The sequence below is a fragment of the Pelodiscus sinensis genome, chromosome 2, assembly GCF_052426305.1.
Source record: "Pelodiscus sinensis isolate ZL-2025 chromosome 2, ASM5242630v1, whole genome shotgun sequence".
Taxonomy (NCBI): domain Eukaryota; kingdom Metazoa; phylum Chordata; order Testudines; family Trionychidae; genus Pelodiscus; species Pelodiscus sinensis.
In genome coordinates this window covers 705236-717147 of record NC_143053.1, presented here as the reverse complement: position 1 = coordinate 717147, position 11912 = coordinate 705236, and the positions used below count along the sequence as shown (strand labels likewise).

The 11912-nt window shown below is 53.2% G+C and overlaps 1 protein-coding gene across 45 annotated transcripts in view; it reads left to right on the top strand.

The window, feature by feature from the left end:
- Positions 1 to 235: 235 nt before the first annotated feature.
- SCRIB (scribble planar cell polarity protein) overlaps positions 236 to 11912 on the top strand; it is a 263350-nt gene continuing 251673 nt past the window's right edge. For 25 of the 45 annotated variants that reach the window (XM_089776049.1, XM_089776052.1, XM_089776047.1 and 22 more), the window contains exon 1: positions 237 to 462. In XM_089776049.1, coding sequence (XP_089632175.1) covers positions 301 to 462 — 162 coding nt within the window. In that variant the 5' untranslated portion in view covers positions 237 to 300. Of the gene's footprint in view, positions 463 to 11912 lie in introns of all 45 variants that reach the window. The other 20 variants (XM_089776068.1, XM_075919891.2, XM_089776075.1 and 17 more) reach the window with 3 other exon arrangements.

Sequence of the window (11912 nt, the reverse complement as noted above, 5' to 3'; positions counted from 1 at the left end):
GGCCCCGGCTCCCCGCTCCCCCCCCTGCCCCCCTCCCCTCTGCTGCCCCCCCTCCCCCGGCCCGGCCCGGCCCCCGCTCCCCCCCTCCCCTCGGCTGCCCCCCCCCGCCGGCCCGGCCCCCGCTCCCCCCCTCCTCTCGGCTGCCCCCCCCCGGCCCGGCCCCCGCCCCCCTCCGCCGGCCCGGCCCCCGCTCCCCCTCTCCCCCCGCCGGCCCCCCCCCCCCCCCCGCCGGCCCCGGCTGCGCCCCGCCCCGGCCCGCTTCCCCCCCCCGCGGCTCGGCCCCTGCCACCGGGCGGGAGGATGCTGCGCTGCATGCCGCCGCTGTGGCGCTGCAACCGGCACGTGGAGGCCTTGGACCGGCGGCACTGCTCGCTGCAGGCCGTGCCCGAGGAGATCTACCGCTACAGCCGCTCGCTCGAGGAGCTGCTGCTGGACGCCAACCAGCTGCGGGAGCTGCCCAAGGTCAGGCCCGGGGGTCCCGGCAGCGCACGGAGCCGGGGGCTGGGGGGGCACCGGGGCGGGCGTGGTGCGAGGAGCCGTGGGGAAAGGGCCCTGCTAGCGAGGGGGAGGAAGCAGCGGGATGTCCGAGGAGGCTCCGAAGGCAGGAGAGATGGAAGAGAAGGCTGTTGGCGCATGGCCGCAGAGAATACGGAGCTGGAGGGGCAGTGGGGAATCCAGCTTTGTTTCTGTGTAGGAATGGTCTTGGAAAAGCCTCGGTCCGGTTCAAATGTCTGCCTTCTGTTAGGGCTGGGACTGCTTTCCACAGGCAAGACCCCTTGCCTGTTCAGTTTCATCAGCATTGGTTGCCTGGAGGAGAGGGGCTTGGGAGAAGTCTGGAACAATGTATCTCTTCTCCTCCCAGTACCTCTTCCATGTCACTTGCTCTTGTTACCCCGTTCTCTGGGAGAATCCTGCTGTGTGTAAAGGCAGCTTTACTCTGTGGCAGTTGGACCGGGTGCTGGCAGCTTGCAAGGATAGATTTGATCTGTGTATTATTTGGAGCACTTGTCTTTCCTGGTGGGGCTGTCCCATGCTGGGGACGCAGGACCAGAGTACTCTCTAATGGCTCTACGTCTACAGCAAGCCTCAACATAGCTGCACTTGGTCAGTGGTGCTGCTGTAGTGCGCACGGAAGACCTTACCTAAGCTGACAGGAAAGCTTCTCCTGGCTGCAGAGTTAGTTCATCTTCATGAGAGGCAATAGCTATGTTGCCTAGAGAAGCCTTTCCATTGACATAGCACTTAGGTCTATAGAACTACTTTGCTCAGCCTTGTGGGTTTTCTGTACCTGGGCAATGTCATTAAACTGACATAAGATCCTGGTTAGGAATGTAATACAGCCTCTCTCCGACTTATCAACCGGTTACGGACCAAGCAATTGGTCGTAACTCGGTTTGTTCGTAAGTCGGACCCCATAGAGTTACACGCAGCCACGGGGTCCGCCATTTACGACAGTTTTGGTCGTAACTGCGAACGGTCGTAAGTCGCAACTCGGGGACTGGCTGTAGTGTAGTTGATTAACTGATAAGCAACAGCTTATTGATTAATGCTATGGACAGCACACATTCTCCCTCCCTTCCTCCCTCCAGTACATTTTTTTAGCAGGCTTGCCAGCATCCCAGATCAGACCTGGTTTGTAACAGGATCTATCCCTGCTACTGCTCTGCATTTAAAGAGTATTAGGAGCTAGGTGGGCATGCAGCCTGGCTCACACTGGGTCTGGGAGCTCAGATTAACCTTCCCCCTCCCCCCAGCAGGGGCTGCTGCTTCTGTATCAGAGGCAGCAGTAGCATTGGCTAACAGGCATCCGGTTCACAAGGGGAGCTGATTTCAGCAACACACAGTGGTAGGGGGCTCCTCCGGAGTGGAGCTGGGGCACACTGGCTGCTGGCCTGCCTACGCAGAACTATAGACTAGTGGAGTAACTGATAGGAATTCATGAGGTTACTTGACTGTTAAATTAACTGACATTTAACATCTAGTTCTGGTGTGGACCAAGCCTTAGTTTGAAATGTTAAGTTCTGTGTGGCCCTTTAGTCCCCTGGATCTTTTTAGGGTTTTATATTTACCCTGTGTCCATTGCTGTAGTGCCTGAGTTCCAGGAAAGGTGGCACCCAGCTTTCTATTGATGCCTTCACTTTTCAGCCTGGGTAGGATGACTTCTGCAGGCTGTCAATATATACAGCAGGGGAACAAACAGCAGGTTCTTGTGTTGAAGGGTTTAATTTGCAAGCACAGCAGATCACATTCTTGCATTAGAGTTTGGAAGGGTTCTTGGATCACTTAATTCAGTCTCCGTGTTCAGTTCATGGTGGACAAATGCAATATCAAATGGCATGAGCTTAGTCTAACAAATTTTGTTATAGGGCAGGGAAGAGCTTGGCTAACAGATGCAATGGGTTAGGGCAAGTCATAAAAGAAGGCATTGAGTCTGGAGTGTGTGGGTGAAGGAGTTGTTGGGGGGAGGTCAGAAGAAACTTGGGCGGAGCAGAGCGAGTGAGACTGTGTAGGAAGGTGGAATTGGGCAGGGATTCAAAGCAATATGACTTTTTATGACTTTTAAAACAAACTTTGTACTTGTGAAGCATCTGAGCACTATATTCAGATGGACACTTTTTTCTTAATCTCTGTATGATGTACATTTTTAACATTAGCTTTAATAACATTTGTAAATATAGACGTCACTGTATGCAGGGAAGGAGTGGAGGAGGAGGCCTCTAATCTGTCTTGGAGTAGTGATGGGAGATGTGAGACTGGGGTAGCTCAGGCAGGCTAGTTAGATGGAGAGGAGGAAGGCGCTGGGGCAAGGAACCAATCTTGACACCAGATGTGTAAGGATGGTTGCAGTGCTGAATGGCTGAGAGGAGGAAGGCTGGCAGATGGAGATACAGGGCTGTTATGGGGAGGGTCTGACTTGGGAAATCATCCAAATTAAATATGGCAGCTGAAGTCCCACCAAGGGAAGTGTGGCTGGAGATGAGAAGGCTAATATTGCTTATATTCCATGCTGAAGGAATGTAACTGAGGAGTCTCATTGAGGGGTGCCAGATCTTCTGTGCACTTCCTTCCTGCCCAAACTCCTGAAGTGACTCTGACCCATGGCAGAAGGTTCCAGAATGCACCTGGTCCAAAGCGCGCCCCTTGCTGGCTCCTAGTGGGGAGGAGGGAGGTTGGGATCGTGCTTATGAGCCCCGCTCACCAGCCGCAGTTCGGCGCGCTGCGTGGCTGTGCCGGCTTGTCTGCTTGCCACGGGCGAGTAGATTACGCCGATTGTCGAGCCCTCTTATGGGTGCCCTGGCAAGCTCTGGGCTTTGCATAGGGTTGTTCCTGTTCTGGTTCCCTGCCCTTTCCTGGTAGGTGAGAGCTGCTTGGGCTGTAGCGTTCCTGCCTGCTTCACTGCAGTTGGCCTGGAGCAGGAGCTGCCTCCTTTGTCTTCAGGCTGAGTTCCTGAAGCTCTGAGCCCAGCCCAGCTGCATGAAACCAGAGAGCTGCAGTTGTCGCCTTCCGAGGCCAGGTGGAGCCTGTTCTGGGCTAATTACCACAAACTTGTATTTTACTGGGGTGGAGGCTTCTGGGTTGTTTACTTCAGAGGCAGAGTAAAGCTGCTCCTTCTATCTTCTCAGTGCTGACTCAGCCTTGGCATGGACTGGACAATCAGGAAAGATTCAGTGGCTTCATCTCTTCCCTAGCTATGCTATGTTGCACTCAGCTGTAAAATCCTGTTTTAGTTAATAGTAAGTTTCACTGATTGAACAGGGGCGGGGGGCGCTGCTTCTGACCCTGCATGAGCCGGGAGCCCCGTGGGACATGGCTGGCAGAGCTGCTCACAGGTTATGCGTAACTGTTACCTGGTAAACATCACCCGTTTAGGTGTTACCCATTCACGTTCCTAGTGGGAAGGAGGGTTGGCAGTGAGCAGGCCCCCTTGGTCTCTGTGGAACTGTCTGCATCTTGGGCCTTGTCTAAACATACAAGCTGCAGGAAATTAAGCAAATTAGCTTAGAAACTGCATTTATGTGATTAGTGTTCGAATCTGTTAGCATTACAGGGATGCCAAGTGCTGAAACTAGTTTTTATGAACAGTCCAAAAAACATTAGACAACCAGACTTTTTTTCTGGCACATTCTTGTCAAGATGGACCAAAAGAACCCTGGTCATGACCCCCTTTGCAGTCTCACCCTGCAGTTCAAGAACTGCTTTTCTAGATGAAGTGTGTATGCTGGGGCAGCTGCTGTTGTACTGGTCCGATCTGAGGAGCCGGTTTCCTCGCTCCACTCTCATCCTTTCCCCCTGCCACAGCTTCCCTTTTTGTCAAACCCTGGACAGCAGTGACTGAAGATTACAGGAGTCGTAGCAGACAAGCAGCTCGACACAGGGAATACCCCGGAAGAACCTGAAAGCTAGTAAATCAACAAAACAGTGACACCGTTGGTATCGGAGTCTTGGTGGGATTATAGGCATGGCTGGAATATTGGTAGATACTGTGATGCGGTGTTATGGTGTCTCTCAGGAGGTTTAAATTGAGGCTCTGAGCAGTTGTGGCCACACAGATCCCACGGCTCTTTGTGAAAGTGGTGGGTTAGTTCTGGTGTCCTGGCCACATTCTAGCTCAGGGTTTTTCTTCTCACTCCCTCCAGTCCCTTGAAGATTCATCTGGACCTGGAAGTCCACTTTGCTTCTGCTCTAAACTCTTGTCATGCTGCAGTTAGCAATGGGACAGCTGCTGCATTCCGCGGCAGTTCCCTCTGAGGTGCCTGTGAAGTCAGCTGGTGGCTCCGAGAGGCCTTGCTTTGTGTCTTGGCTGGAATGTGTCCTGGTATTTCCGTGTTTTGCTGTCTTTGAAGTGCCTTCCTCAGGGCCTGGTTCGGATGCTAAAAGTGGGTCATTGGGTAAACACGTAACCATTGAGTTTCTCACTGGTGCACAGTGGCTCCTGCCTTCAGCCCTGTTCTGGAGAGCTGGCTCCCTCTGTATCAGGGGCAGCAGCTCGGGACGGCAGCTGGCTCCCTAGGGTCAGGCAGGAGCCTGCATGTAATTGTGAACGTTAACCGCTAAGTCCAGGCTTACTGGCTAACTATTTACATGCCCTAGGCATGATGTGTGGTGTAAAATGGCAGGAAATCCAGCTGATCTGCATTAAGGGGGCTGTCTCACTACTGCCAAGGAGCAGTCAGCCCTCTGTGAATGTGTCTTCACAGCCCATGTCCTCATACCTTCCCATTGGTTTGGGGGTTTTGTACTCTGGTGTGTGTATGTGCTTGTGCTTGGAGTCTGTTCTGCTTTTGCCTTATCCCATGTACTGCAGCACTGGGAAGTCGTGTGTGCTACTTTGCTCTGCTTTCTGCAGCCCTGGGTTATGGTGAGCACTGCTCTGCATGTGGTTTTGTTGCTGCAGAGTATGAGCTGTTTCTGTTCAGCACTCTGTTGCTGAGCTGCTGCCTTTGTTACTGGTTCAGTTGCCCTCTTGCTGGCCTAGCATCTCTCCCATCCTGGACCTGCACCCTCTTGTATGGGGACCTCGTCGCATCTTGTCTAACAAGACTGGCTGGATCAGATCAATATTATGATGGCTGGGGGACCTCCAAGAGACACCAGAGATTGCGGTGGGGAGCTGACTTTGGAGGTGCTCTGTCTCAATGGTTAATTAACCCCCGTTAGAAACGTATGCATTATTTCCAGTCTGAATTTTAGTGACGCTAGACTGAAGGGTCCAATGTCAAATATTTGTTCTCCAGATAAGTTTTTCTAGACTGATCAAATTACTCTTGTAACCATCTTTTTGTTATGCTAAATTGGGGTGGGGAATCTAGCTTTTATTTGATTTCCCCCCCCCCTCCCCCCGTGGGTGAATGGCAGTCGCAGGCCCCACACAGTCCTGTGGAGGGGCTTGGAGGCTTGGGGCTTCCCCTAGGTTCTGGGGTGGAGCCAGAAATGAGGAGTTTGGGGTGTGGGAGAGGGCTCTGGGCTGATGATGAGGACTTCGTAGTACAGGAGTGGGCTCAGGGCAGGGTCAGGGGGTTGGAGTGTGGGAAGAGGTTCTGATCTGGGCGGGGGTTAGGGATGTAATAGTATAATCGATTGCCCGATAAGCAAAAATGTATCAGTTAATGCTACAGAGTACATTTCTCCCCCCAGTACATTTTTTTAGCAGGTTGGCCAGCAGCCCTGCTCAGTCCCGAATTGTGCCAGGTCCGGTACCTATCCCCGCTGCCACTCTGTATTTAAATACAGGCAGCCTGGCTCAAGTTCCGGCTCGTGCAGGGGCCGGGAGCTCAGACCCCTCCCCCCTGGACAGGGTCTGCTGCCACCCCACACTGCTGCCTTTGTATCAGAGGCAGCAGCGTGGGGCAACTGGCAGCCAGTCTGTAAGGAGGGCTGTTTTTAAACTGGCTCAGTGGAATGGCAGGGGGCTCATTGGGAGCGGGGCCAGAGTGCACTGGCTGCTGGCCCTGCCCCCGGGAACTATAGAATAAGAATTCATGAGGTTACTCGACTATTCAGTTAACCGATATTTAACATCTCTAAGGGGGTGAGGGCTCTGAGAGGGGTTTGGGGTTGCAGGTGGTGGCTCAGGATTGGGGCCAGGGATTGCGGTGCAGAAGAGCATGAGGGCTGCAGGCTCCAGCCAGGCATCGCTTCCCTCAGGTGGCTGCCGGCTCTGCCCCGGCCCTGTGTCGCTCCTAGAAGAGGCTCTGGGCTGTGCATGCTGCCTGTGCCCGCAGGCACTGCCCCCACAGCTCTCATTGACTGGGTGGAGGCAGTGCATGCAGACTCGAAGCCACGTTTCCCTGATTGCCCCTGGAGTTTCAGGCCACAGGGACAGTTGACCTGCCTGGCATCGTAGTTTCTCCTTGCAGCAGGGCCAGCTGTATGGGGGGTGCCAAGAATCAGGGCTTCTTGTGCAGAGTGCATAGACTTGCTGCAAGCCAGGTGACCTTTAACAGAAGGCTGCCCTTGTGATAGATAGATTGAATTCCTGGAGTCTCTCAAATTGCTGTTTTCTTACCCTTGAATCATTCTTGTGGCTCTTCTCCGACACTGCCCGACGATCTGGAGCATTCTGCTTGAGCTGTGGACACCTGCCCCATTTCCCAGCTGCGGTTTCACTGGTGCCAACTACAGCAGTAATGCAACCTTTCTACTTTTACAGGAAAGTCCTGTTATGTGCCTCACCTGCATTAGCATTCTCAGGGCCAAGTGGCCCTGTGTGCCACACCTGCCTTCTCTAGGCGTGTTGGATTGGGTGGCTGGTACTCCAATAGGCTGCCCTAGAGCTGGGCAGATCACCCCCCTCCTTCCCACTGGAGTGGGCGGGAGCAGATCACCCCCCTCCTTCACAATCAGTGGGTGAAAGCGAAGAGACTGTCAAGGGAGTGCGCCTTGGTTGGGGCTCCTCTCTATGCCAGCAGGGGGGTGCTGAGGTGTTTAGGAGTGGGTCTGGTCTGGTATTTTGGTGAGGTGATTAAATAGCCTGTGAGGATGGGCTGGCTGGTTGCTTCCAAACCTGCCAGGAGCCTCCTTGGCTGCATACACAGCAGCTGGCTCTGAGCAGGTTGCTTGGGGGCCAAACTGGGCAAAACAGAGAGACTCCCTTAGGAATGATCTGCTCTTGAGTGTGCCCTGCTAGGTGTTGCCTGTGCAGACTGCCTTCCCCATGCAAGCTTTAGGGAAGGGGACTGCACGTGCGCAGCCCAGAAAGTCAGTTGCTAGTGGTGCTGCTTTCCTCTGTTCATGCTTGGCCCCGTAGTCCCACAGGCTGGAAAGGCCACAGTGCAGGTTTTGCAGCACGATGGATTTGGCCGCAGAGCTCATCCAGCAGCTTTTGTGGCAAAGGCCTATGTCGAACTGGGAGTAGAGGAGTGGAAAATATTTCCTGTGAGCACCTAGAGGAGGAGCCACATGGGATATCTTGCTGTCCAATACATTCCTTGCTGCTGTCTAAGCTCCCCCACTTCAATTCCGTATCAAACACAGTTCTGCTCTGTTACCTCCATGCAGCTGGCCTCGTGATGGTCTGGGATGCTCTCTCGCTAAGCACCAGCCCAGTCTGGTGACCGGTTGGGGAGCGGGGCTCTATGCCAGCTCATGAAGAGCTGTTAATTATGTTCTAGACAGGGGATCTAATCCTGCCCTTAGTTACCCGTGTGTTGCCATGCTGAAGTCAGTGCAGCTGCACCAGCCTGCTGATTCTCCTATGCGAGGACCTGTGAACAGGTCCTCCGGCCTTGTCATTGATTCCAAGCAGAGAGAGTTTGCAGCACTGGGACGTGGAAACACCGTGCCTGTCGATGTGGCTTCTGCGCAAGGAGTGGAGCCAGAAAGCCCTGATGCTGTTTGTTGTGAGCAGAGCCCAAGACACCAGTGTAGCCTGCACTCTGGGACCTCCGTCCCGAGCAGCCTTTTGGTCACATTGAGGCAATGGGGTATTATTGAATACGAAACGGGGAGAGGACTAGGAGCATCTCTGGGGCTGGTGGAGCCTGGCAATCCCCTCAGTCCATGGCAGAGCTCAGTCGGCTTTGGCTGTAGCCCTGTGAGGCCCAGGGGCCTGGTGTGGCTTTCCTGGAGCTATAAAGAATGAGTTTACACTGCAGGCCCAGTAGACAGGCCTCCAGCTTCATTATGGTTATCTCCTACCCTTTCCACCTCGGCGCCTTTACAGAGAGCTCCCAGGGGAGAAGCATGCCATGGGTCTGACTCCAAACACTACACTCAGGAAGGAATGTCCCTCCAGCGCATGGCACTTGACACATGCCTCCCTGCCCGTCAGCCCCAGGGGTCTGGTGGGAGGGGTCCTGGCTGGGAGGCCAGTTTCCCTGGAGCTGTCTGTGGTGCAGAACAATGCATTCTCTGCCCTTGGAAAGGGGCGTGGCATTCCTCTCCCAACTTGCATAGGGATGGCTCCCGTGGCTGTGTGCAGGGTGGGAACTGTCAGATGAAAGGGGAGGGAGAAAAGCCATGGCTGAAGCCTTGAGTGTTGGGGAACAAAGGCCCCTCTGTGCTGGGGGCTCTCTCCCAGGAAGCGGCTGCCATACCCGAGGGGAGAGCTGGGGCTGGTTATTGAAGTGTGAAATGGGCAAACTCAGTAGCACATCCAAGGGTCGGACCCCACGTAGTAACCTCCCACATGAAGGGCAGCTGGTGTGAGGCCTGTCCTGTCTAAGGCTACCCTGCCCCAGTCTGGAGAACCCATTCAGAAAAGGAAGAATTGTGAAGTTGTCTAGGAAGGTTCTCTCTGGGGGCGGGGGGAAGAATACGAGTGAATTCCCGGGACCGGCACCCCAGTGGCTGAGGGCCTCCCCTCCCTCCCCTTGGCTCTGAAAGCAAGATATTCAGGTTTAGCCAAGGGGTGGGGGAGGGCCCAGCAAGGGCTGGTGTAGAGTCCTGTTGCTGTGTGATTGGAGGAAGGGCACTTGGCTCTGGCCATGTGTCTCCAGGGTCCTGTTGCCCCATTGGCTGTCAGGTGGAGCCTCAGCAGTTTGACCGTTGAGCTCTGTACCCTCACTTTCTGCATCACACCACTGAGTCCAGCCACCACTGTCCCGTGTCAGACCAAGGGACCCACCTCTAGAGAGCCTCTTGCTGGGAACCGCCACGCACTGGTGGACTCCTAGGAACTGTCCCTTTGTGGGTAAGGGCTGCCTATTGTGAAGTGTGTGGCTGGCTGTTCTGGTGCTTAATCCTGCCTGGAGAATGGCTCGCTTTTCAGGGCCTGCCTGGGGATTTTGTCGTTGCTGGGAGCTGCCTCATTCATTGGCAATTCAAAGAGCTGGTCTTATCCTTTTATCCACTGTCCCTTTCTCCCAAACCCCGAGCTCAGTTGCTTGTAATCCTTAGGGCTTTCCTGACATTAATGCAGGCAGCCAGCGGGCCAGGGTTGGGCAATTACAGAAAGCAAATAAGTCTGGAAGCAAGTATCACACAAGGCTGATGTGGGCCTGTCGCCTCGGGGATGAAAGGGTCTGTGGGTACGAGTCGAGATGGTCCTGGTACTTTGGATCATGTTGGCTTGGGCCTGTGTCAGCCCTAGAGCTACCTGAGCATCTTGGCTTGAAGACATTGTGAGGGGCTCCCGGGCCCCTTTGCAGCTTGTGCTTGGCTCCCTGGGCACCCATGTGATCCTCCTCCTCCTCCTCACGGAGTAAGGCTATGGACACGCTCACCTAGCCCCTCCTTGCCTGAGGCCCAGGTTGGTGGAAAGTGTCTCTGATAGCAGGAGGGCAGCTGGCTCGCTGGCAGGCAGGAACCAGGCCATCGGTGAGGAGGAACGTGGTGCGGAGCTGGCAAGCGGGACCGTACCACAGCTTAACCATGAACAGAAACTGATCGGCATCAGCAGCTGGGATTATAGCGCTTCTTCATTGAAGGCCTTCATGTTGCACATGGCAGCCGCTTCCCGCAATTCTGAAGTCTTCTGCTCGCACTAGTGGTTCTTTGTTAGCCTCAGTTAGGTTTGTAACGCATGTGTGGCTGTTGTCCTTGCTGATTTCTTGTCCAACATGTAGGATGTGGCTGTGGTGTGCCTGCTCTCTGGTAACCAGCCTATCTCGGGTCACTCTTATCAAACAGTCCCTGGTGTTACAGCCTGACAAAGCCAAGATCCTTGGATGCTGGATTGTGTGTGACATCTTTAAGCTTCTGTCAGGCTGCCTGAATGTCTGTGGTGTTCTCTGGGTCCTCAGCTAATGCAGTCTCCAGTATCTTCTTCAACTTTTCTTGATTGCGGAGGTCTTTCCTGGCAGCCACATCCATCCTCTTTGGTGATGAGTTATCTTTTGGGGCACTCTGATGAGAATGCTAGTGACATGATGCTTCTCACAAGCCAATGATCTGACCAGCATTTGACATCTCTCAAACAGTGGGAGTGTGGTGCTGGCAGACCAACTTAGTTTGGAGACATAGTCATGGGTATGAATTTCAAAGAAAAGGTCAGTGTATCAGTATGCATGGACAAATACACTTGTGTGTGTTTAGTTCAAAGGGAATATTAATGGCTTTGCTTTCATGTGTCAAATCTGTTTCTTGCCAATCAGATTACATTATGTATATCTAATTAAATAACCCTAAATCAGAGTGCATGTTCAGGTGTTAGAACTTCATGAGTACGAATCCTACAATACTTGAACTGGAAGGGACCTTGAGAGATCATCAGTTCCAGTCCCCTACCATAATGGCAGGACCAACCATGGTCTATATCATTCCTGATAGATGTCTGTCTAACTTGCTTTTAAATATCTCCAGGGATGGAGATTCCACAACCCCCCTAGGCAGTTTACTCCAGTGTTTAACCACCCTGACAGGTAGGAAGTTTTTCCTAATGTCCAACCTAAACCTTTCTTCCTGAAATTCAAGCCCATTCCTTCTTGTTCTATCCTTGGAGACCAAGGAGAACAATTTTTCTCCCTCCTCCTTGTGACACCCTTTTAGATACTTGAAAACCGCTGTCATGTCCCCTCTTAGGCTGTCTCTAAACTACATCCCTTTTTCGATAAAGGGATGTAGATTAGGCATGTCAATATTGCAAATGATGTGTGGGATATTTAAATCCCGGCTTCATTTGCATAATTGCGGCTGCTGCTTTTTCCAAAATGGGGCTTTTTCGAGGGGGGAACCCCCCCCAGCAGTTTAGATGGGGCATTTTCGACAGTATTGCCCTGTTTTGAAAGATCCTGTACTCCTCATTTGAAGTGGGGCATTTCTCTTGAAAATGCCCCGTCTGTACTTCCATTTTTTTCTGAAAAAGCCCTGTTTCGGGGGGGAAAAAAGCGGCAGCTGCAATTATGCAAACGAAGCATGGGATATTTAAATCCCAGCATCATTTACAATATCGACATGCCTAATCTACAGCCCTTTACTGAAAAAGGGATGTAGTTTAGATACAGCCTCAGTCTTCTTTCTAAACTAAACAAGCC